This window comes from Cantharellus anzutake (assembly GCF_015039405.1).
Source record: "Cantharellus anzutake strain C23 chromosome Unknown EI90scaffold_68, whole genome shotgun sequence".
In the NCBI taxonomy this organism is placed as follows: domain Eukaryota; kingdom Fungi; phylum Basidiomycota; class Agaricomycetes; order Cantharellales; family Hydnaceae; genus Cantharellus; species Cantharellus anzutake.
The window spans coordinates 81,293-107,010 of NW_024067018.1; the positions used below are offsets into that span (position 1 = coordinate 81,293).

The 25,718-nt window shown below is 47.1% G+C and overlaps 5 protein-coding genes across 5 annotated transcripts; 1 reads left to right on the forward strand and 4 right to left on the reverse strand.

Annotated features, from left to right (window-relative positions):
* Nucleotides 1–5,162: 5,162 nt before the first annotated feature.
* EI90DRAFT_2936354 (uncharacterized protein) lies at nucleotides 5,163–5,324 on the reverse strand (the record flags this gene model as incomplete). The annotated part of the gene is made up of 1 exon (XM_039055159.1): nucleotides 5,163–5,324. A coding segment is annotated over one exon (162 nt), but the record flags the coding sequence as incomplete, so codon positions are not given.
* Nucleotides 5,325–12,875: 7,551 nt separating this feature from the next.
* On the reverse strand, nucleotides 12,876–13,314 carry EI90DRAFT_3130643 (uncharacterized protein; the record flags this gene model as incomplete). Its single annotated transcript, XM_039064323.1, has 3 exons — nucleotides 12,876–13,052; nucleotides 13,132–13,247; nucleotides 13,299–13,314. 3 exons carry the CDS (start codon nucleotides 13,312–13,314, stop codon nucleotides 12,876–12,878), a joined length of 309 nt encoding a protein of 102 aa, XP_038911031.1.
* Nucleotides 13,315–19,206: 5,892 nt separating this feature from the next.
* EI90DRAFT_3130644 (uncharacterized protein) lies at nucleotides 19,207–19,932 on the reverse strand (the record flags this gene model as incomplete). Its single annotated transcript, XM_039064324.1, has 1 exon — nucleotides 19,207–19,932. The coding sequence occupies one exon, from the start codon at nucleotides 19,930–19,932 to the stop codon at nucleotides 19,207–19,209; it is 726 nt and encodes a 241-aa protein (XP_038911032.1).
* Nucleotides 19,933–21,549: 1,617 nt separating this feature from the next.
* Nucleotides 21,550–22,055, reverse strand: EI90DRAFT_3077245 (uncharacterized protein; the record flags this gene model as incomplete). Its single annotated transcript, XM_039061716.1, has 2 exons — nucleotides 21,745–22,055; nucleotides 21,550–21,661 (listed from the first exon to the last, which is right to left on the reverse strand). Coding segments are annotated over exons 1-2 (241 nt in total), but the record flags the coding sequence as incomplete, so codon positions are not given.
* Nucleotides 22,056–22,659: 604 nt separating this feature from the next.
* Nucleotides 22,660–25,285, forward strand: EI90DRAFT_3077246 (uncharacterized protein). Its single transcript, XM_039061717.1, has 8 exons — nucleotides 22,660–22,823; nucleotides 22,871–23,009; nucleotides 23,061–23,251; nucleotides 23,298–23,427; nucleotides 23,481–24,095; nucleotides 24,145–24,818; nucleotides 24,842–25,013; nucleotides 25,073–25,285. Exons 1-7 carry the CDS (start codon nucleotides 22,671–22,673, stop codon nucleotides 24,992–24,994), a joined length of 2,055 nt encoding a protein of 684 aa, XP_038911034.1. The 5' UTR covers nucleotides 22,660–22,670; the 3' UTR covers nucleotides 24,995–25,013; nucleotides 25,073–25,285.
* Nucleotides 25,286–25,718: the final 433 nt, after the last annotated feature.

A 25,718-nucleotide genomic window follows, 5' to 3' on the forward strand; every position in this document is an offset into this window, starting at 1 on the left:
TGGGATTCCAGAGCGGAGGTCTGGAGTCAGGAGCATAGGTGTTGCATGCTCATCTGGGAGGTGTCAAGGTTGAGGTCGGACCTGGAATGTTCCGGAGTCGGACCAAAGGTGGTGTCAGAGCCAGAGGTGGGATAACCTCTTGGAAGTCGGCAAGGAAAAGGTGATGGAAGGGAAGTAGGACTCCGGAAGTCAGGTTCAGAGTTCCGGGAGCCCGGAGTGGAGGTTGGGATTGTATGGATATGACAGTCTTATACCCTGTTTTGATGCATCCCAAGTGGAGACACAAAGCCAGATGGATAATATCCATCAGGAATTTGGGTACAGCACTTGAGTGCTGCAAACCTATCTTATTGTTGTGCTGACCAGGCCAGATGAGGCCCCAGTTGCCAGAACTAAGTCACATTCTGATGCAATGCAACTGACAATGTGTTATGGAAATGGGAATTTCCCATTTTAGACTCTTATGGGTTCTGTATCACATGATTTGTATAGTAATTGAGTTTAACCAATCAACAATTACCAAAAAAACCGCTGTGCTAACATCTGTTACACCACATGTCAAATCATCTGTGAAACCACCTGTAAACCATTATGTCCAACCCCCTTCCCTATTCCTGCGCCAGAACGGATGAAAATGGGCGCTTCCGGCCCCATTTTTGTAACACAATGTGCCATTTTGGCACAAAGCCACTTGAGTTTTGGGTTGCAGTGCTTGAGCAAGCACTGCAAGCTAGTCCCATTGACATGCTGACTGAGCCTGGTGAGGCCCCAGCACATCATCATTGCCTGATACTACCCTGCTTGCAGTCACAGAACCATGTGCACAGGTGTTCTTGTACAGGCCAATGGTGAAATTGTGAGCTGTACAACTGTGATCTTAGACCTCCCTGACAACTGTACAGGGAGGAGTGAGTTAGCACTCACAGATACAGCAGTTCCTGAGGGAAACCTCAGGTTAATTACCAAAGAATTCCCAGAGTTTAAGGTTATCCTTTCCCTCTTGTAATGGAGAGGGTGTGCAGACTTTTCAGTCTGCACTCCCTTCTGCTGCCAGTCAATGGCAGCATTCCATCATTCGGAGAGGTGTCTCTGCCTCTCAGACTGTTTCCAGTCTGCACTTCCTTTTGCTGCCAGTCAATGGCAGTGTTTGCTCATTCTGAAGGGCTTCTCTGCCTGTCTAGCACTGGCAGACCAGCTTGGCACTCCCTGCCATGTCTCACATGCCAGGGCAGTGGTGAAAGGCCACAAGCTTGGACCTCCTTGATAATCATCCAGGGAGGAGCAAGTCTTACTGGCCTGGGGTCTATCAACCCTGACTCCCCCCTGACAATTGTCTAGGGAGGAGTGGATCATCATGGGCTTGACATTGTATTTTTTTGCATGGCAAAGGTTGAACCACCTTTGTTACCAATGTTTTATCAATTTTTTCAGAGCAACTCAGGTCTGTCCACCTGTGTTGCCTATTCTTCATTCACAGTGTGGCTAAGGTCTAATCACCCACCCATATTGTCATATCCATCCTCCACCACCACCTCTGGCCATCTCCAACAACCTCTGTTCTGCTCACATCACCCTTGGAACCCCCTGAATCCTGTCTTCACCTCCAACCCCCCTGATGGTCACCACCCTTCCATTTCTTACACCTGTCATATCCATCCCCAGCCATCAACTTCCAATCCCTCCGATTCCTCCGGTCTACCTCTGCTCCTTCTTCACTAACCTCAGAGCTCCCATATTCCGCAATCCCCTCAGTACCCCTCGATGGTCACCACCCCCTCCTTTCAATTTATTACCTATGCCTCCCTAAGTACAGAGCCACGAAGGCTTCCAGACAGCTCTGACATCTGCTAGTGCACTCCCGCCTCCGCTGGGCAATACACTCGCCTGCCCTGCAGAGCCCACCTTCGGGCCTATCCCTCCTTTCCGTTTCTGAGTTATCGCCTGCCTTTCTATTAACCCTGTAACCCGACTCGTCAGTAACATTCAGTCGGCTAATGTTTAACCCCATTAGCTCGGCTCCGCCATTTGTGGACCTGTCTTCACTGTAAATATATCCAACTTGTACATAGGTTACACTTCAGTAATAAAATCGACTAGAGTTTACCCCCTTCAGTTCTGGTTGCCAGTTAGTAAGTTAGGGCACGGACATGTTACTTGGCACAGCATTCCTGGCACAAGTCACTGAGGCCGAAGCCCTCCACCACGGAGACACTCCCTTGTCTCAACCTGGTCTCTGACAACACCTCCCTAAGTACAGAACCCCAAAGATCTCCAGACAGCTCCAAGCATACCCCTTCCTCCATTGGGCCATTTAGTTGCCTGCCCTGCAAGTTCACCTTTGGACTGCCCTCTCCATTCCCCTTTTGGTTTGTTGCCCACTAATCCATCATTGGTAACATTCAGTTGACTAACCCTTGATCCTGTTATGTCAACCTTGCCTGTCTCCTGCCATTTATGGGCCCCCCTTAGACTTCCCATGTATCTATATATACCATACCTGTCAATACCAATTCAGTCAGATAATCAACAAGAGTTTTCCCCTTTCTGAAAGACTCTCCTGTTTGAAAATTAGGGCTCTGATGTGTTGCATGGTACAGCGCTCCTGGGTTAAGTCACTGAGGCTGAAGCCCTCCAAACCTTGAGTCATATCATCCCCCTAAGGATCTGGTCTTCTTACACATGTCACCTGTGCTTTGTTCTATGTGTGACTTAGGTCTAATCACTTTTGCTTTCATTGTTTATTCATTATTTATTCTTGATAAGTCAGGACTGTGAAGGACTCATCACCTTCACTTTCCTTTTCTTCTTTTGCTACCCTTCCCTGCTCCAGCAAAAACTGGTTATTCCCTCAAGTCAGAAACAATGATTAATAACTGTCAATTAATCCATTGGAACTGAGCATGACCTTTTCCCACAGTCATTGCTTGAGAGTCAGAAGCAGCACCACCAGGAGAACCTCAATAGTCAATTTTGAGTGGGCCATGCATCACTGTAATCAACTTCATTATCCTGGAGAGCATCAACGGCATAGAGGGTATTTGACTGGCAGAACAATATCATAAGTCAAGTGATGGTTTTTGGAAAAAGGGAAGGGGGTACACTCACATCTTCACCAGCAACCCAGCCTCTTCACCAATGACACTGCTCAAGAGACCACTGTTCTACAGTAACAGCATGAAGCAGCCAGTATTGCACTCCACCATGTTGGAAGCAATGAGATGTGAGACCTAGGGTGTTTAGCCCAGCTGCTCTAGCATATGTTTCAAGGAGCTCATTTACACTGGCCATAGAGAGTGTTGAGCCCCAGTGAATGGACTTTTGAGTTGACTTGGCCAGAAGATTCTCATGGATCAGATCAGCAGATGTGACATGCCAACTGGAGGGGTCAGACCACTCTTCCAGTAAGTGTAATGGTGGTCCATGAACCATCATGGAAGTCATGACATTTCATGAATGGTCACCAAACTTCATGAAGCAGCATGAAGTGTCATACACAGTCATGCTGTCAGGGCACACACCCTGACTAGCTCAGACCTGGACCTGCATGTGCGCTTCTGCCCCGCATGCTCCGTGCGCCACAAGCTCTGTGCGCCACAAGCTCCGGGCCCGGTTCCTATTCTTCATGTGACTTCCGGGTATCCCTGGAAGTTTTCGCCATATTGGGGCCACTGTGGGAAAGTGAGAAGTTAACCTTCTTCTCACTTTCTTACCCACAGTAGGCAAGTGTATCTACTTGCCCCTTCTTTTATATCACTTTCTTACCCTCAGTAGGTTGTGCCTTAGGATAGACTGCTTACACACAGGGCTGTGGGCCATAGAGAGAGGGGTCATGGGGACCTGGGGATCATCCCCTGACACATGCTGGTTCATGACAAACTGTCATGGAATTTCATGAGATGTTGTCAAAAACCTTGAACGTAGGGGAAAGTGCATGAGTCCGAATGCAGGCAGGGCTCAACTAGAGGGGATCTGAGAGCTCCGGTAGTGGACCGAAGCTTCTCCAGGAAGCCTGGGTCTGCTGGGTGGTACAAGAGGCTCTAAGGAGGATGTGGCCTCAGCAACTCGGAGGGAGCGCTGTGCCTCCATTATGTCTCAGTTAGTCCTTATATTTCATGTGTCTGAGATATCTTGTAGGAAGGGGTCGGGATTCACTCATAGAGGGACTTGGGGTAACATTTAGTCAAGATTAGAACTGGGGAACTACAGGTTCTAATCTACAAGTATTTATATAAGGAGGAATGGGAAGGACTTTAGTCAAAGTCCAAGTGATAATGGAAAATACCAAAAGGTGCCGAATGATACTGAAAGGTACCGAAAGGTCCCGAATGATATCCTTAACAGGGAACCAAGGAGTCGGGTTAAGAAGGGCAGAGTACAAGGCCAGAGGATAAATGGGAATGAGAAATGGGTAAGAGGAGGTTAGCTGACTGAATGGAAAGAAGGCAACAGTTGTACTATAAATAGAAGGTGACCAATTTGTGATGATGTGAGTGGGATCACTGGGGATGTGGGTAGCTCCAAAGGTGGAGTTACATATCCAAAGGATGTTGGGTGACTCCAATAAATGAAATGGGAGGGGGAATGGTTTAGAGGTAAGTCACAAGAGGTCGGAGCAGATCCAGAGTCTCCGAATGTTCTGACTTCAGGACCAAGCTTCTGGGATGGGAGTGGCCAAGGGAAGGTGTGCCGCAACCAGTCTGGAGCTGAGACAGTTAGGAAGGAAGGTGACTTGGGGAGTGGGGAGTTATGGTGTAGGGGATGATGAAGTTGTTAGGAAGGTGTGATGAGGTGGGAGAGCACAGGGTCAGGATTCCGGGATATGACAGATGTCATGAACCTGCATGGGGGTCATGATTGCTCATGACTTAAGTGGTTCTTCCAGGCAGGTTTTGAGTAGTTACATGCAACCTCATGAGGTGTCATGAGCCTTCATGGGATATCATGTCCTTCATGAGCCTCTATATGAGTGATTATGAAGCAGGCTTTGAGTGGTTACATGCCTGTATATGAAGTATCATCAAGTGTCATGAGCCTTCATGGGGCTTCATAAAGGATCATGGAACCTCATGGACCTTCATGAATCACTATGAGTCTTCCCATGAATCATTATGATTGATCATAAATTAGGTACAACAATGACAGGTGTGGGAATAATGGTGTAATTACATGTTACCCTTAACTTCAAAGTGATATGAAAGCATCACATGCACAAGAAAGTCATGATTGGTTGGATGCATATGACTTAGCTGTGAAGCATAGCCTCCAAACCAAGCATTCAACTGCTCTGCAGCCACTGTATTGAAAGCATGCTGAAACTGAGCTTGTTGACTATTCCATCTTGAATAGGAAGAACCAAATTTGGGTCATCTTTGACTTGAGGGGTTGGATTGCAATATTTCTGGCATGTAGGGTCATTGTGGTGGTTCCTGAAATGGAAAGCATCAACCAGAAAATGGGATGTTTGAAACTGTCAAGGACACAAGAGGAGGGCAGTGTCCCTGGACCTTTCCCCAGAAGGAGGCTGGAGGTAGAGAACGAGCAGAGGGACTGCGGCCTCAGCGACTCGGAGAGGAGCACTGTGCCTACGTTCAGTAATGCTTTAGGAGTCTGGTCCTTAACTTCAGAACAAGAGGGCACAAACTCTGGGGGGAGTCTAGCCATCGATTTTGCACTGAGGTGCCATCAACTACAGTACAGGACTTATATACATAATAGAGGACAAATGGGAACAAAGGGGAAAACCCAAGGGGGACTTACCCACTTGCTGGTTCAGCGAGCTCGTGAGAGAATCACCTTATTGGGCATTGTGGAGTGGGTAGGTGAAGGGTGGAATTAGCGACAGCTACTGGAAGTGGGAAAACCTTTGCGGAGTGGGTGGAGGTCTGTAGTAATATTGGGTAGATAGAAATATTAATAAACATGTAGGATGAGGATAAGAGGTACTGGAGAAGGTACCAGAGATCAGAGGCAGAGGTGAACTGGAGGTGAACCGGAGGGTATAGCAGAGGTGTGGGGGGAGGACAGACTGGAGGTGGACCGAAATAGTGGCGGAGTGGAGTGGAGGTGAGGCAGAGTTGATATGGATATGACAGAAACCATCTGTGATGCTGTCCTTGGCTCATCAGTGTAGCCAGGATTCTACATGCCTTATCAATTACAATGTATGATGGCCAGGAGTCTGGGTCTGGAAAGACTTCTTCAAGTGTATGAAGAATATTGGTTGGGCTTTCGGACACCATATATTTAGTCCAAGCCACAATACAACCACATGGATGGGTGAGAGTTTCAAGGCAATATACATGTCTATATTGTCATGTGTGCTGCCCACATGGAGTGGATCAGGATGATGCACTTGGAGATGGTGCCTCACCATCACAATGATGATGTGGAATGACTTGCTCAGGATCCTCTGGGGCAGGTAGGGCTTGCTGAGCAATGTGATGAGCATTCATAACCCATTCCTCTGTTGGGGATGAAACTCCAAGAAGGCCTTGTCCTTGGTGGTTCCATATGACTCCTTATCATGTGTTCTAGAGAATGCCTCCCAGTGTTGTTGATGGTCAGGGAGACTACAAGCACCAGAGTTCAAGGGGGCTGTTACATGTGGATTCTGGCAAGGGGCTATGCCACATAAATGGCCCCTACTCCTTCCATGTTCTGCACAGAGTTTCTTTGAGTGAAAATTAAGTGGAAGGTTAGGGCATTTAGGCATTGCACAAAGGCGATGTCCCATGCAAATGCCATCCACCACAATCATATCAACCTCCTGATTATCATTAATTGTCACTTGCTGGTAGGAAGGAGTTAGCAAGGGAAAGTAAAAATAGTAAGTAGATCACATACTGCAGTTCCCTCTTGCAGGGATTGGTATGGGTGGAAGCACTGAGCACACTGATGAGCAAGTGCACCTTGGATTGTCTTGACAGCTCCAGGGAAAATTTTTTCTTGCATCTTTGAAGCCAAAGCTGTGATGCTTGTGTGTGATGAAAGAACAAGCTCATGATTGGTAGCTTTGCACAACTTGAGGGACTCATGTAAGACAAATAACTTCCATGCATGCTTTGGAAGCAGGGAAATCTTATCCTTCCCATATCGCTGTGAATAGAATGATGCAAAGCCCTCAGATGACATATGTGCAGTATAACATAGATTGGACTGGGTTTGAGCAACTCGCCGATTAATCCAGATATTACCTCCAATGCAGAGATAAGCTGCATCAGGATTAAAGATATTGGTAAGTTTCCCATTGATGGAAGTGCAATAGCAATCTGGAAAGTGAGATGTATTGCAGGACTGACAGTTTCCCTGTGCAAGCTGGCCAATGTAGACACCATTATCCTCCAAAATCCATATATCTACACATTGTCTAGTTTGCTTCAACCCTCCACCACACACTTGGCAGTCAAAATAACTGGGTCCTAACAGGGTTAGTTATGGATGAATGAGGTGTGGTGTCATATCCATCTACGGCCATCGTCCTCCACTACCTCCAATCCTTCTGGACTACCTCTGCTCCTTTATCACTAACCTCAGAGCCCCTGTATTCTGCAATCACCTCCGACTCCCTCGATGGTCACCACCCCCTCTTTTCAATATATTACCTACATGTCATATCCATGCATACCCAATCCTGACCCAACTCCCAGACCTCCTCCTTCACCACCTCCGGAGTCCTACCCTACTGCTGTCTGTTCCGATATTCGCCTTCGGTCCTGGCACCACACCTCCTCTTACCTCCCATGCCACCTCCACTCCTCCTTCCCTCTCCTCCCCTATCTCCATCCGCTCCAATACTCACCTCGGACCGAACACCACCTCCCTCACCACCCTCCTACTACTCCTCCTACTCCTCTGCTCCTCCCTCACAACACCTCCACCCTTCCATCATCCTCCTACGCTTCTCCCATCCACTCCAATACTCACCTTCGGACCTGACAACTCTCCTTCCCACCACTCCTTCCCTCTTCCCTTTCTCCTCTCTCTTCCCTCTGGTACTCTTCTGCCGACCTCCCACCAAGTTACGACCTTCCACTGCTGTCCCGTACTTCGTACTCAGGCACCACTCATACCTTTGCTCCGAGCCTCCATCATAGTCCCTACCTCGGACTTTGACTCCACCTCGGTCTTAGTCCATTGCATTGGTGACCTCATACTACATAAACACCATTGCCAATATCCCTCGGACTTTCAACCCCACCTCTGTAACCTCTGTAACCTCCGAGCTCCATGGATCATCTTTGGCACTTTCACCGCTTGTAATGTATTTCTCGCGTTTTCCCCTCATCCCTATTTGGACTGCTGCTTCTTCCCATTCTAGCCAGTTAGTCATCATCCCCACTTCTCCTCATCCTCCTGCCCCTCTGGGCCTCGCCCTCCATACCTCCTTTCAGACGTATCACAGGTTCTGCCTTATGACCTTTGGTACCGCTCCGCTTCTGTCTTCCCTTTGTTCCCGTTCGGACGCCTTCATTCCGATTCGGATCCCCTTTGTTTCCTTGTGCTTTTGCCCCCTCCATTATATATATCGGCGCTTGTACATACTCGTTTTGGGCTCAGTCCGAAACCGACCTGAAATGCCCCCTAGAGACTTCCTGCTCGCCTACTGTGAAATTAAGGACCAAATGGACAAACAGCAATGGCACAGCGCTCCACTTGAGTCGCTGAGGCCAAGGTCCTTCCATGCTAAGTCTCCGATTCCACTCCAGAGTTGTCCGAATCCACCCGTTCTAACTGGAAGGACCTTGGCCTCAGCAACTCAGGCAGAGCACTGTGCCATTGCTGGTTGTCCTGGGGGTCCCTAATTTCGGATCTAGCAAAGGAAAGTCTCTTGGGGGGAAATCAAGTCAATTTTGGACTGAGGTTACAAGTTACTATGTACATTGTATATAAGGAGTGGTCCGGAATCAAAAGGAGCAAGGGTACTCTGAAAGGAGACAAAGGGAGCTGGAAGGAGGAACAACACCGAGGGTCAAGGGTTTGACTCAATGGTGTTTCCCAAAGGAGGAGTGAAGGGCCAAGGCCCAAGGAGGAAGGAAGGAGGATGGGAGTGGGGAATGGCCAGCTGACTGAATAGAAAGGAAGCAGCAGCCCAAATAGGAATGAGGGAGTATAGCAGAATTGAATGGGACAATGCAGTAGTTGCAAGGTCCAAAGTAAGTCCAAAAAGTCCAAACTCGGAAGTTAAACTCCGGAATATTGGCAAAGGCAATTAAATGGAATGAGCTAACCAATACAATGGGTATAAGTGGAGGTGGGGTCAAAGTCCGAGGTCGGAGCTAAGACCAGAGGATCTGGAAACGGAGACGTGAATGGGGTTCCAGAGTGGAGGTCTGGAGTCAGGAGCATAGGTGTTGCATGCTTGTCTGGAAGGTGTCGAGGTTGAGGTTGGACCCAGAATGTTCCAGAGTTGGACCAAAGGTGGTGTCAGAGCCAGAGGTGGGATAACCTCTTGGAAGTTGGCAAGGAGAAGGTGATGGAAGGGAAGTAGGGCTCCGGAGTCAGTTTCAGAGTGCCGGGAGCCTGGAGCAGAGGTTGGGATTGTATGGATATGACAGAGTCAATGCAAGCGCAACAATGATGCAATGGTCATGTGACCTGCCTCACACAGACCTGCATGCACAACAAAGTTGGTCCAATTCACATTCTGCAAAATCATTCATGGCCCCCTTTTGCAAGCCCTAGGTCACAGGAGATCATCAGGTGACAAGTTCAAATGTTTAACAGATCTCATGATCTTTATGAGACTGGACACACATTAGAAGCTCATTGTAATTATCTGCACCCATGTAGCATGAGATTTAAGCTACTACAAGCATGCCTAGAACCTGGCATAGGTGTAAGAAAATATAATATTCAAAGAATATATCCCTACAACAAGAAAATAGCACATAGATGGCAGAATAAGAGGGAACATTGGGAAAGAAATGTAAATATCTCGGGAACCAGTAGACCTTTGACTGTAATCTTTTTACCGTCTGAAAGGAATGTTTCCAAACCTTATCCACGGTTTTGTTTTATTCTAAAAGCTTCAAAACTGACGGAGATATCGCTCGAACAGCGAAACACCTTATAATTCATATATATTTATTTGCTAATTCTCACAAAAAGTAATGTGACTCAAGGGAAATATATTGACGCCCAGAAGTCTGGCGGACCAAATACCATATGGCAGAGTATCCTCCGGCGGGAACGGACAGTTTTTGATCGCATCAGAAGAGGAGAAAATGCTAAAAAACCGGATCTTGTGTATTTTCCCATGATTCATCAAAACCTTTTGATTTTAAGCCCAAATAAATCAGAACAAAGGAATGATTGATGATCTGGATCTCGGATCATAAGCATAAAGTGATTCAGAAGTCCCCAGAACTTTTAATTAATTGGGAAGGCTCTAGAACATTGGTAATAGGGATGTTCACGGCACTCACAACTCAGGCAAAACTGTGCCAAAACTCAAACTCACAAGTGACTCAAAACTCCAGTGTGTTTTGAAAAGTGTGCCACAAGAGGGTGTTTTCGTGTTGCGGCTCCGAGGCCGCAAGACTGTGAAAACCACAACTATCTGTTTTCACAACTTGGTTTTAAACAGTCTTAATTCCGTCCTGCATTCATGTATTTGTCTCCAATGTAACTATACAGTTTCCCAACACCTCCTACTACCTGAACCACACTGTTGCCTACCACACTCGTTACTACGACTAATTACAGCAGGTAGGATGGTCCTCAAGCATTAAGTTAAATGTGTGGGGTGAAACGCACAGGTTGTGCCAAAATCTTCGTGGATCATCAGCTTTGTGCATGTAGTGGCCAACCTAAATAGAAAGCATGCATTGACTGCATGTTGTATTGTTGCCGGCTTGATTGGACTTGGGAGTTGGCTAAGGAAGAGGTAGCTTGAGTGCCGGAAGCTTGACTTGAACTGGAAGTGCTGGGGGAACTGAACTGGAGTCAGACAATGACCTACTGCTACCAGATGAGACGTCGGAGCTGTTGTTGGAGTTGCTAAGAGACAAGGTGGTTAGCCTATAACAAAAGACAGTGCTGCTAGTGGCAGTATCTGGTCTGGAGGTGAGAAACATGGTTTAGTCCAACCTGGATTAAGCGCTCGCATTTGCGGAACCGCTGGCATAGTCGTTACATAATACATTCACGCGTTCTAAGGCCAACGGACTTATGGGTTGATTCAGAGGGTCCGTTATGACAGTGTTTTGAACCTGTCGCTGTGAACGCCCTTTTGCTGCACTCAAAACTTACTCAAAAGTCTCTGAAAACTGTCACACAAGAGTGGTGAGTTTTGGCATTCTTGTGACTTAGTTTTGCCTGAGTTGTGAGTGCTGTGAACGTCTCTAATGATGCAGCTTCACAAAAAGGGGTGAATTAGAGAACAGTCTAGAAAGTTCCTTTATAGCTGGGTCATTTCTAAAGATAACCGTTCGTAATTAAGGCGGTGTAAAGCATAGCTTTAGCACTGCAAACCTCCACTGAGATCGGCCCAAAAGACAAAGAACTGAATTACTTATTGCTGAGTCATGTCCTAAGTCCATTATTAAGCTTACACAGCCCAAGCCCCTATATCATTCCAGAACTGTCTATAATACAAATGTAGCACATGTGACTAGTGTGAGGCGTGGGAGTAGAGAGGTCTCTGAAAAGCATAAAAGGCTGCCACTTCTGCCCCCTCTCAAACCTCAGGTAGAACTATAAGTTTAATTCTCCTCACCAGTGGTTGGTTCGTTTGCTCCAAAAGATAAAAGCAAATATTAGTTGTTAGCTAATATAAAACTAACACGTCACTCTAAGTGTGAGTTAGGGTCAGTTAGACACAGCTGAACAAAAGTGTCATAGTGAGAATTAGTGAGAATTTGGTGGAGGGACTTCTTAATTGAATAATCTCTCAGTAATATTTGGTTATCACACCACAGGAGAAAAGTGAGTGATCCTGAACCTGCTAGATAACTAGCACGCACTCTAAGCGACAGTTTGGTCACTCTTGTATTGAGTAACATTTATTGTGGAATTATTTTATTAGTAGTTTTTCTTCAGTAAATTATCAGGAAAATCATGTCCTACTGAAAAGTGGTATATCTAGGTGTAATATTGACTAGAAATTATAGTAAAGTCAATATAGAATTTTATCTGTAGACGATCTATACATCAGGTGAGATCGTTGGGGGGTGTTTATTGTTGTTTATACAGTGAACAATTATATATTTGGCAACCAAAACACAGTCAGTAAGCAAATCAGCACAAACTCTAATATCATTATTGGACATAGGAAACTGGTTACATAAGGTGATCCAGCTCTGCTCCTTCAGCATCCAGGAGTTCTGATCTCAACATTTCCCAGCCCTCATTAACTCCAATGCTTTTTGGTGTAACGATGTTGATAGGTGCTTTTTGGCCCTCATATTCAATCAAGGCAAAGCTGTGGGTCCAAGGTGATCTAAGATGGAGGTCTTTCCTACAGATAAGGTTCGTAGTCCCATGAAAGGTTAAGAGCTACCCACTAATGCACAAATATCCCACATCTGAGTGTGCACTGCTAGCAATGGAGCTAAGAGGTCCTCCATTACCATATGCACCATCTCCTTTTGTCAGGGACTGCATGTCAGTTCACAACAAAGAGGGTGTTCCTGAGAATCCTAGTCATTGTTAATGCTGAAGTGCCACCTTCAGCAGAGATAGGGGTTATATACATGGGTACCGCTGCCCACTAGAGCGCAGCTACAACAAGATAAGAAGCAGCCGATAGAATGATGACATGAAAAGATAGATATTCATTTGGATAATCGTAAGCGAAGTGTGGGAAAGGGGTGACATGTGGACAGAAGATAGAAGCGGGATGCTAAGTGAGAGCTAAGCAAGATTACCTGCATTCTTCAGATCACTCCAGATCGTCTTATGGCAACTCCCTTCTGGCATAGGGAGTCACGGTAGCCAGTTAGGCCATGCCCTGACACTTTTGTAAAGACTTCTCTTGGAATAACCTGCTTGATGTCTTCTAGACATTGTTGCCCCACCCCAAGTTGAGGTCCTCCTGCATTGTTGTAAGCATGCTGGGAATGTGTTTATGAATCAGCACTCACCGTTCACTTTCCATGCCATGTAGAAGTCCAGGATGTAGCTCTCACTCACATTTCTGTTGAAACCCTTGACTTTGTTGTCATCCCAGCAGTATACTCCACTGCTGGCTTTAACATAGCTCTCAAAGACCTCTTGTGCAGTTGCTTGTGATTTTGTGTACATCAAGTCTGTTAAGGTGAGTGAGTCCTCTCCTAAGCAACAACTTAATGTGTATTCACCATTGTCCTTATTCATATCAATTGACTAGAAGAGCTTGTGTAGCACACTAGGCAATGTGTTGGCAGTGTTCAAATTGAATGTCACAGATTGCCATTGAATTACATGCTGGCTCAATGAATATTATATTCAAGTGACGAACTGACAGTTATCATTCCTTTGACTGTCGTTTCCTCAGTAGGCTCAACAATCCTTCCCAGCTTCAATCATCTCCATTATCATACTGCTGTAAGCTTTCTTCTTCATTCTGCATCAAATGCCTTACAAGTTTGCCTTGCCAGATCAGGATGGACAACAGGTGCTGAAAGAGGGCTAGCAGCTCTCTATGCCAACTAAGCTCATGGGGCCAAACTCTCCCTAAACTCTACTTTCTCCCTTGACTTCACTATGCTCAATCCTTAAACTCCATGGTGGGTTCTCCGGGATTTCCACAAGGTCCGGGCTCAACAAATCCACTACCCACTTGTTGCAGGCTAGATCGTTGCCCTTATTCCTCCTGGAGAACGTCTTTTCAAAAATCCAGTATGTACAGGATTATCAGAAATAATTATTTTTAGATGGTGAATATTGGTACCATATGGCACCTGGGTACCTTATTAGGCGAAATAATAAAAGGGTAACAGTAACAATAAAAGAATATCAATCAATAACTGAAATGATGGCAAAATATAAAAATATATGAAAATAAGCGATTTCTCAACAGATTTATGGAATTAAGAGCCGAAATTGGAAATGAGACTGAATAGAACTATTATGCAGCCAATGAGCATTTTTACCAATTTATTAGATGCTGTGGGAACGAGTTGAGGCTGGAATTCTGGGTTGCTGCTTGAGATTCCCATGCCTGCACATACTCGTGACCTGCTGTGCCTAACTTCTCCAACATGGAACTCCATCAAATCTCCACCGATTGGGACATTCTTGGTATCGTCAGAATTGTACGAATTAGCCCTATTTTTAGATAACACATTCGTATCGAGTTGTCGCATGAATGGAAGGGGTTTTCTGAATGGTGGAAGTGGGTATCTGAGCTGGCTCTGCACATGGGTGATTATCCCACCTACAATGTGGCAAGATGTTATGGACTTGAATTTCCTGTCTGACATCGTTCTTTTGCATGGCTGTGAAGATATCCAGGACAAGCCATGGTTTCAGCACCACTTCAGTGAAGCAACACATGCCTGGCACAAGTTTCAACATGTATCAAAGACCGGATCGAGATGAAGGAATTGTCTCCATGGCAGAGGGCTTCGGCCTCAGCGACTCAGGCCAGGAGCACTGTGCCAAGTTACACATCTGTGCCCTAATTTACTTACTGGCAACGAGAACTAAAGGGGGATCAACTCTAGTCGATTTTATCACTGAGGTGTAACCTATGTACAAGTTAAGTATAGTTACAGCGAGGGCAGGCCCATGAATGATGGGGCTGAGTGGAGTGGAGCTAATGGAGTTAAACATTAGCCGATTGAATATTACTGACAAGTCGGGTTACAGGGTTAGCAGAATGGCAGGCAATAACCCAGAAACGGAAAGGAGGGATAGGCCCAAAGGTGGACTTGCAGGGCAAGCAAGTGAATTGCCCAGCAGAGGCAGGAGTGCGCTAGCAGACGTCGGAGCTGTCCGGAAGCCTTCAGGGCTCTGTACTTAGGGAGGTGTAGGTAATAGATTGAAAAGAGGGGGTGGTGACCATCGAGGGAGGTGGAGGTGATTGCGGAATACGGGAGCTCTGAGGTTAGTGAAGAAGGAGTGGAGGTAGACCGGAAGGGTCGGAGGTGGTGGAAGACGATGGCTGTGGATGGATATGACAACATGCTCACAAAGAGATTGAGATTGTCAGCATCGAAGCTCATCGGATATGGGCTTTCATGGATGAGGAAGAAGCTCAGCTGCATCAAACCATCGAAGCTATCAAACCTACTGACCCCAAGCTATCAAGGTACAGTATAAAGCACTCCTCTTTGAGTACTGACTCAGAGCAAACAGACACCTGCATAGCAAACTGAGGCTTCTGGAGAAGCAAGGTGGCACCTGCACACCTCTTCCAGCACCCTGCATTGTTGGAAGCTGTTAGAGGAACCATGTGCTATGGGAGGCCAGACGAGTTTTCATACAGCCACACCTTTTCTTCTTACTTATTTTGGTCACTTTTGAATTAGTTTCCTTTTTATTGTATATTTCCTTACAGCTATTGTCACTAGAGCAAGCGGTTATTCCGTTAGAAGCCCCATTTCAATGACAGACACATGCCAAGCTGATGTATCAATGAAAACAAAGATGCCGATGGCAATAACCATGACTATCACCATGTCATTGGAAGAATTGTGAATGCATTAGAAGCTATGGATGTGGGATCTGTGTAATAATTATAATAATATCATGATGCGAGAACAATGGCGATAACAAGTGCTAAGATTGATGTGTAAGAAAAGCAAATAGAAAAAAGAAAATGAGCAAAAGTGAATGAGAACGACTTTGGTGATGTTGGCAACGGCAACGGCGATGACGGAGCATCGGAAGTCGATGCCGGTAATACATTTGATAAAGTCGCTGAAGAAGTGCAGCCAATTTACTATTCCAATTGAAAAAACCAGTCATGGGCACCCAAGAGCTTTTGGGCCCTCCCGTAAAATTTCCTCAGTGCAGACAGTGCATGGGTGCAGCTACTCAGACGCCGAAATACTATCTAAGACAGTAGGTTGGTTAAGTGAACTTCATTTGTATTCGTTAGAGATCACACTCTGGGGTTCGGTTTAGGTTTTCTGAGAGCAGTGGGAGTTTGGGAGTATGGAAACCCGTCTACAGAGCACTCCTGAGTGCTCTGGAGCCATACCGGTTTTCGTGACGTTGGACATCGAGACCACGGCACAGGTAACACCTCAGATGGTGATGATCGATCAAAACCGCGAAGGGACAAGATCAGCACCCACTCAATTCACGAGCCGAAAGCGCGCCTTTGTGTCCTCACCCGTTACCAAAAAGGTTGGTTCACATTTACCTCTTTAAACAGTTCTCATCGAGCACAGATGGCCAACTACTCATGCACCGCGCCATAACACCAATGAAGAATCCTCCCAACATAGGTATATTCCCTCGCGTTGTTCGCTATTTGAGGAATCGGAGCTAATTGGATTATCCGTGCACAACAGCCACACCTGCAATGCCGAGCTGTATGCCAACACCAAACAGGGGCCTGGTCAACGGGCACTTATGACAGCGTGGCACCGGTATGTAGGAACAGATTGTTGGAAGCTGTAACCCGCTCGGCGCTAAGTGGAGACCAGACCGCACAATTACACTTTGGGAGAGGCATCGGGGTGCGACAGTAACTTAAGGGTAATGCGGCGCTGTGGTGACGCACCTGTTTTTATCCTATTTCTTTGTCTGCCTTGTATTGCTCATGTCTTTCTTGAGCGCGCACTTCCTCATTGAATTGGCAATTGATATCTACATATAATATACTAAAAGCTGGGGAGAGTTACGATCGAAGCACTCCGATTGGTTGCCTCGCCTTTCTCGCTCTCTCATCATGCTCAAGCCTCACTCTCACTGCTAGTGACCGCTTATGCAAGTTGTAACCCCCTCCTGGTCAATCGTTCTGTGGCTTTAGAGTGCACTTTGCAACTTGATCTGACCTCGCGTCAGAAGCAAATTTCACCCAGCGACACTCAGTTTGCCTTCACTACTTCACATTAGTAGTCGGGGGTCTTTGTCCATCATTCACTTTCATTTCGACCTGACTTAGATACACTTCACTCCCTTCACATCCCCCGCATCTACCTACTGGAGGGCTGCACCTCAGTCTCCACAAATCACTCCCATCCTGAGCGCTGCGGACTCTGCACATGCATATTATGTATAACTGGTGGACGCCGCCTGTCGCGGCAAGGGCCTGCCACTCTCCTCACAACTGCCTTTCGATGTTTGGTTTTGGATATGTCTTCGTTCTTTGCGTTATCACTATTTCAGAACACTTTTCCCCTTCTCTCTTCTTCACAATTATATTTTCCACGCAGAAGTCGTATGGAGACGACTGAGTGAATTACATTGTCATTGTCATAATGGGAAAAGACTTAGGCTAATCAGGGCTAACAACTGCTGGTAGTGGGCAACGGCCACAAAGGGCCCATGTGAAATTTGCCACATGCGCGCGACACGTGACCCGTGTTCTCGTACATACAAAGGAAGAGCAGGAAAATCACTAGAACTGATGACAGCCACAATTGAAGGCGCTAACAACTAAAACAGCAAACAGAAGCTAATGTACAGAGGTGAAATACAATGAAGAGAAAGAGTAACAGACGATGTGAAAAAGTTCGAAAAGAAGAGATGGAGGAGTATCGGGGAGGAGGAGGGAGACAAGAAAATATAAGCTAGGGGCTGGAGCAGATGGGAATGTAGTCGAGAATCGCGGTATTGGCAGCAGCAAATCCGGGATAGAGTAATATGCAGGTGGCAGCAGTGGCAGCAGGTCAAAAGCGTGAGCCCGGAAAGGCAAGCAGCAAATTGGATCTCACTCACCAGGGGAGCGCGAGATACCAGGCGATAGGGAGAGGGGAAAAGGGATCCGTCAGGGCCCCTTTATAGGCACGACCTAGGTAGTATGAAACCTCTCCTCAACAGCGAAAATTCAGTACGTACCTCCACTGAATGGTCCGCTTCGCGCATCTGCGCCGAAAACATTCAGTGTACGACTGAGGCAGCGTGATTTGACCCGTTCAGGCTAAGTTGCGCGATAAATCATGGGACAACCGCGATCGGTGAGAGAAGGCATGTGAATGCCAAAGCGGTCGCGACTGGGCGCAGTCAGGTTTCCCAGCCGGTGGCAAACAAGGGCGGAAACCTGAGGTCAGCTGGGGGCAGACTGCTAACCCGTGATTAGTCTCGTGAAATGAAGACATTAAACAACAATTACAGAGGACCCTGTGCACAGTGTGGGGCCTAAATTTACAGGACCCACTACAGAGTAGCGGGAATATGTTCACAGAAGTCCGTCACATCCATCACGTCATGGCATGTCCCCAACGACCGTTAAACTCACCATATTATCCTTCCGTACTGCACACGCCGCAACAGCAAACCAAACCTTAGGAATGCGGATTCGTAACACCTGGGTTCCATTCTGCGGATCGCCTTTGACTTTCGCCCACTGGGGCTGAAGTTCACAATCCGTTACATTGTACAGACTGTATCACAAATGATATTGGGTTAGGGCATATATGCAATGCCCGTAAAAATGATGCGAAATCAATCCATGCAAAGGAACATGAAGTCTGCTGACTTTCCCTTAAGTGTTCAAGTCCTGACATCATTCAGAGCATCCCTCCTGATACTCTTCTGTGCTCAATAGCGCTCCTCATTCAAAATGACAAAGAATCCATAGCCCAACTTCAACCCATCCCACTTTTCGACACCGTCACCCAAAACCGGCCAGCACAACGCGACAACTCAAAAGTGGAGCAGCATTCGGAGTTAACCTCGTCAGAACGCATGAGAGCACTCGAATCGGACTTAGATTATTATTTTCTCACTTTATTTTCGTGTATTTATTCCGACCCCTGCCCTCGGCGCTCTCACGAGCAGCCTAAAGTTTGCAGGATAAATATCCAGAATAAACAACAACAACAACAACAGCCCAACTTCAGGTTCTCACGCCTACTGCCTACTAGCAATAATGCCCGAGAGTGTTCGAGAGGAAATGGGGGGACGCCAAAGGGTCCCACGCCTTGTCCTCATTTATAACGAGCGCCATTCAAGTTTTTTTTAGTAATACTTCAATCGATCACGGGGAGCACTCAATTCTGCGAAGTGACTAGTGAAGATTGGGAAGCCCTCGAGCCAAACCAGGAGTATATAAACTCGGATGGACAGTAACCAGCTTCCGCCATATGCATAGTTTGACACTTTTTTCGATCATCGGGAGCCTCGGAGTATATACCATCCGAATTCGTCAAGTGTCCATTTGAGCGCTTGAGCCAAATCTGGGGTGTATGATGACGGATGGACGGCAACAAGCTCGCGCCAGAGCTTCACGCTTTCTTTCATTACCGGGAGCACCTCAGAATGGCGTCCGAGATTGGTGAGTGATGTGTCTAGATTCCCGAGTGACCGAGCTAAGTCCGGGCTGTATGAAGTCGGATTGACGGCAACTAGGCGCTTGTGCCAGAGTGTGACACTTTCATCGATCACTGGAAGTGCCTCGGAGTGCCATCCGAGCTTGTCGAGCGATATTTTAAGATTTTGGAGCGCTTGAGCTAAATCCGGGGTGCATGAAGCCGGATGGATGGCAAGACCACCGAGCAGTACCCCGGTGTTCTGGGGCGCTCCAGCCAATTCCATCGTGTATGTTCTATGGACGGCGACCAGCTTGCGCCAGAATTCGACATTTTCTCTGATCACCGGAAGCGCTTCGGAATGCCGTCCAAGGTCGGCGAGTGAAGTACCTAGATTCCCAAGTGACCAAGCCAAATCCACGGTGTAGGACTCAGAGCCTACAGACACAAGACAACGGCAGAGCGCAACGGAGTCATTTTCCATCTCGTATGCCTCCTGCAATCTTAGGAAAGGTATAGAAATCCACTGTAAAGACCTGTTGGTTGCTCGGAAACGGAAACGGTATAAGTTCCATTGCAGCTTCATGTTGAACACTTTGACACTTGGTGCGCATGGACTGCATCACGGATGCATAGACACGACTCGCTATTGCGTTTACGTACTCTCGTGCCAAATTTGTGCCTATCAGACGTCAAGCCTATACAACATCCAACATGTTGCGTGGACCATGGATCGAATTCGTTGCAATCACCCATCCTAGCTCGAACATGGATTTGCGGGACCCGAATTCACTTTACCAAGGGGAAAATATACTCGGGCCTATGCGCTGATGGTTCACGCTAATTCGTGTCAGAGCAATTGCGGTCAGAGCCTATTGCACTTTGGTATGTTGATCAAGCGATTAACCCAACTTAGTGTTCTGATGATTCAGACGCGGTTTGGTGTTTATTTCACATGAGCTTCCTTTGCCCAATGATGCATTTTTAGACTAGCCATCTCGTCAAGCGCGCCCCCCCCAGCATCTCCATCACCCAAACTCCTCTGCAACTTCTGTAACTCGTTTTAATGGTAGCCGTAGGCTTCATTCATTTTGCGTGTTGAGTATGCATTTTTTGTATCTTGCATTATTAGGACCGTGGGAACCCGGTCCCAGGTCACCAGCCTCTATTATACGATCATCAGTCTTTGCTGGAACGACCTTTGACAGGCGATAAAGCACTTGTGCACCGCATCTCCTAATACTGCTGAAGCAGCTCTGATTGGAGATTACCCTGCGAGGTCGAGCCAGTGCAAGTAGCTGTTTGAATCGGCTTCGGGGTGTTGCGGAAACAAGGTGTCGCGAGGCAATTTACAAAACCAGCTCTATTCGACCATCATCCTCGTTCGCTCCAGCCCATTGGGGCAAGAAACACTAGTATGGAACTCCTGTCACAAAATCGGCCAGTGCGCGGTCAGATACCCTGGGTGGCGATCGAAATGACGCGGTTCTCATTGTAGATTCGCTCCACTTATTCAGGCGATCTCGGCCGTCCCTTGCAAGACTACGCAGATGCATTTACCCAATGGCTCAAGAGATCCAGCGTCCATAAGGACTGGGACATCGTCCCGGTTTCCGATCTGGTATCCTATGGTGCTCTCGGCATGCCACAGCATTACTTGGACAGATTTTACCTCAGGATAGGCTCATGGCAGCCTGAGGAATGGAAAATATCTTTGGGTCAGTGCTCGATTCCTTATAAAGGCCCTAGACCTGACAGACCCCACGAAAGCTGTTTCTCTTGCCCATCCCGATCCTTTGGTATCCGCTCATCCTTGGCACGATCGGGAGCTTTTTATTTTCATCGAGAGAAGTTTTGATGAACACGTTCGTCCGGATGTCGGAATCTTTGCGTCTTTCCGACTGGCCGTGGACGAGTAAGAATTAGACCCCGAAACCCGTCTTTTCAACGGGTGCGAGGACTTTTCATGCACCTTCACCCGTGCTGACAGTGTTCACGGTGGGCTACTCAAATGAACCGTGTGTTGTTCACTCATGCTTTTTTTCCAGTTGTAAAAGGACAACTATCACGATGGACGCAGGACCTATGGGGCCTTGTTTACGAATAATAATAATGGAGGTTCTGTAACATTAACACAGCCATGTAGTCACTTTTGGAAGCCCCACCAGTTTCTAGTGCCAGCGGCCTCGTGCTCTTGCTTAAAGCCTACTTCGCTGCTCATCCTACCATGCATACTGCGGCCATGAGGAAGGAAACCTGTGTATAAAGCTCATACAACGGCTCCAAAATAAACTGTACGAACGAGCATTTATTCTCTGGGTGCGGGTGAATTGGCGGGGGTATTAGTATAATTATGCAAGACCTGTAAGATTGCCATTCCGTAAGACAACCCACGTACCGTAGATTAGTGTAAAAAGCAATGCCACATGGGGCGAAGCCTTCAGGGTTGGACTAATGGCCCCGAAAATGGGATTTGCCTCGATAGCGTCGGGTGGTGGTATGCGGAGCTCGAGAATCTCGGTGACGGTCACCGTAGTCAGCTTCATACTACGCTCCCCGTAGGTGGGCGTTGGCTTCGACGACCATTGCGTTCCTCTGGAGTCTCACGACGAGGAATGGGATGGGAGACGTGACCCCGGGTGTTAGAGAGGGAGTGGGTGGAAAGAAAGGATAACAACGTTAGAGTGGTGAGATCGCTATCCTGAGTGCGTGCCTTATGGTTTCTGAGGCACGATTGCTGTCCCACTCTCCTCAAATCAAATCCATTGGATCCTAGTGATCTAGTGAGTTATCGATCCTTTGGGACTGAGCGATCGGCGACAGCCGATCTTGAGATCCCACCACCTTTCTTTCCTCCAGTCACCAGTACTATCTCTCATCGTACACTATGGCCATCTTCCACTTGATTCACGAGCATCCACCCAAATCATTCAAATATCTGGGATGTGTTCGAGATATTGCACAAAATCTCCAACAAACCGCTGTCCGTCTCATCTATTCGCATCCCAAGTTTAAGCAGTGCACCTCGTCAGTTATAACAGGCCTTGAAATTTATGAGGTGAGGTGAATGTGTGGTCCCTGGTTCGCTTGTGTTTCATCCCGAGCTTTGCAGTGTTTGGAACCAATGCCGACAGGGGTGGGGCCGACGCGACGGATGTTGGAAGATGTTGCCAAAAACCCCTTGGACTCAGACAAGGTCAAATTAATATTAGAGCAGGCAACGCAGTGTGAGGACCTCATGGTGGTTTTCAGTAAGTTGCTCAGGTCACCGGTGAATAGAAGTCTGGAGCTATCATTATAGGCGCTAGCTTGACATTTAACTTCATGGTTTTCGAGGAGTTCGGATCCTCGTTTGGCCGATACGAATGGACGGCACACCCATGGGATTCGCCGAAAGGGCTTTATGACTATGTCAGCTCCGTTGTCACTCCTCGCTTGGGCAGCGAGGAGATTCTTCGGGCGCTTTCTTTGTATCAGGTATGCAGCGTTCAAACTCTAATGCATTTTCCGTGACCGTTTTGCAGATGCCGGATGAGGATTACGTTAAGTTGCAAGAGGCGGGAAAGCTGGAACCCATTCAGCTGCGAAAGACTACGACTTTGCTTCTTGACCCTGAAGCACCACTGTGGAAGATAGGACTCCCGAACCTCATATTCGCATTCAGTCCGTTTAGTCTCTGATTTGCCTTTGTGAACTGTATTGAAATCATCGCAGCTGCGAGACGGAAGCTCCATATTCCATATGCCTTGTTTGACGGACGACCTAATTCCTATCAGTTTGTCCATCGGGGCGATGTTGAGGCAACTTCCGAAGATCCTGTAAAGTTTCTCCATGAGGGATTCCGCCGATCGATTAGGCCTAAAATTCCACTGGGGACCAGTGACTATCGTATTCATGTTTATGAGGTGTGACAGCTATTTCCCACCTGGCTTGAGTGCTAACACCCTGTAGCCAAGAGAAGAACCAAGCAGCTTACAGGATCTAAAATTGGATGACAACTTCTTTCACAAAAGCTGTCGTATTTTCTCCCCAGGGAAGAAATTGTCAGAGTGGGAAGGCCGAATGCTCTTAGTCATTTTTCGTGAGTGTGTCTTGATTGTCTAATTGGCTACATCATGAATGTATTATTCCCAGAGATCCAGTCCAAGTCTGGTCTGACTAGTCTTGTGACTTGTTTTGATGACATGCGTCTGGTAAATGAGGCTCCATCCACTATTGCCAAAATCGAATCCTACCGCAGTATCCAATGCAACACTCAGCAAAGGATCTTGGATGATCGCCCTGGAAAGGACAAACTCATTGCACCTATATCTCTCCTATACCAGCCCTTTGGATACTTTCGTGACATTCGCTGTGGACTGGATGTCCCTGGAGAGAAGGATTTCCCTGAAGATAAACTGAAGGAAGATGTCAATGCATTTGCAAATGAAATGACTGGGTTTTTTGACAATGAAGATGAAAGACGTTCCAAATTCATCAAGTTTCTGGAGCCCATTTTAAAAACCCCTCCCAACTCTATCAAGCCCAACATATTATCTGGCAGCCGAAAGAGGTCAGATGGCCACCTGGATGGAGAGCATGGAGCCATGGTAATATGTATAGAGTGCAAGAATGAGTTGTCATCTGCAACTTGTGAGCCCAATGCTCAGCTTGCCGCTTATATTGCCACTTCATTTGCAGGGCAAGCTGAAGAAAAACCAGAGCTCTTCCAGAGGTGGAGGGTGCCTGCCTTGGGAGTGATACATGTTGGTGAGTTCACTTGTATCCCTCATGAGTTGTTCCTTATTGAGACACACAGGACCCACCATCCAATTTTTTGGGGTTGTCTGGGTAGGGCAAGTGCGTGTCATACCCTTGACACCATCACTTCCCCTGACAGACCCAACTGGTGAAGACTTCCGATGGGACCTCCTCCTAGCATTTAAGGCTGCTGCTCTTGTTTTCTCAAAGATCAAATCTGACATCAAAGACTTCCTCCAAGTGCTCAGAGGCCCCCTTAACTTGTGGCCCCACTCAATGACCATTGAGATGAGCCGCTACCCAAGTGTGACTGAAATTAATGTGTTTCCTGAACAGGGATTGGAGAAAATTGAGTTCATCCTCAAGTCACGATTTGATAACTTCGAACACCGGCACCTGTACCATGCTACTCTAGTTTCATCAAACCCATTGGATAAAGCTATATTTGTCAAGTTTTCACAAACCTACTTCAAGGACCTGCATGCTTTCTGTGCATCAAAGGGGCTTGCCCCCCAGATACTTGGGTTCCAACAGTTACATGGGGGATGGTATGCCGTGGCAATGGAGAGTATCAATACCAAGGATCACAAGCACATCAAGCCCTCCCTTCCATGTGCTCAGGAGTGGAAGGAGAGTATTTGCAACCTGGTCAATGCCTTCCATGATAAAAATTGGGTCCATGGTGATCTACGTCCTGCAAACTTTGTTTTTACCAACAAGAGAATGTTGCTAGTGGACTTTGATTGGGGGGGGAGGAGGGTAAGGCAAAGTTCCCTCATGAGCCACTTATTGAAGAATTGGGGGTATCAAATGACAAGCTACGTGATCGGCCAATCACAAAAGAGCATGACCTAGAATGCCTTTCCAAGGTGCTTAAGTGGGTGGACAGGATCTCATTGGGCCAGTGATGGAGATGTGATGCTAATGGTATGCAACTGTTTGGTTTTGACTGCCAGCTTGAACATTGAGCCTTTGTCATATCCTAGACCTTCCATCACCATCACCATCCCTTATCCACCTTAACTGTCAGAGTACCACCCCTACCCAGTTCATTCAATTCTGACTTACTCCTACTTCTTTTCCATCCTTTGATATTCTCTCACCTGTGACCTCCACTTTTATGTCATTGCTTGTATGTCAAACACCTGTGCCTGGCAGCAGAGTGAATCAAAAACAAGGGCCTGGGAAATGGGACCAATAACCTAGTGCCAATAAAAAGTGGATCAAGCATTGATATTGGCAAGTTAAGTGAATGGTGTGTTGCTGACACAAGTCCATGATGTGGAGGTTGATCAGTCAGTACTGTCACAAACAAGGACAGCATGGGAGCCAACAAAGGGAGGGGAGTGGGAGTGTGTTGACCCAACCACAGAGGTGTCAAGCCCAATCAGAAGTGGGAAGAGGACAGGTGGAGGGTGTGGAAGGTGCAGAAGCGGTGTATGGCTGTGACCACATAGTGGGAAGCAATGAGTGTGGTCTGGATGGGGACGAGATGGGAATAGGCAAGGCTGTGCCATAGGCCTGAGACTGGAGGGTGCAGAGGCTGAGTGATGGAATGCCCAGAGCACCAAGGGCTCAGGAACTGGAGGAAAAGTCAGAATGTTGGCACAGTCCGGGATCTGGTCATTGGTC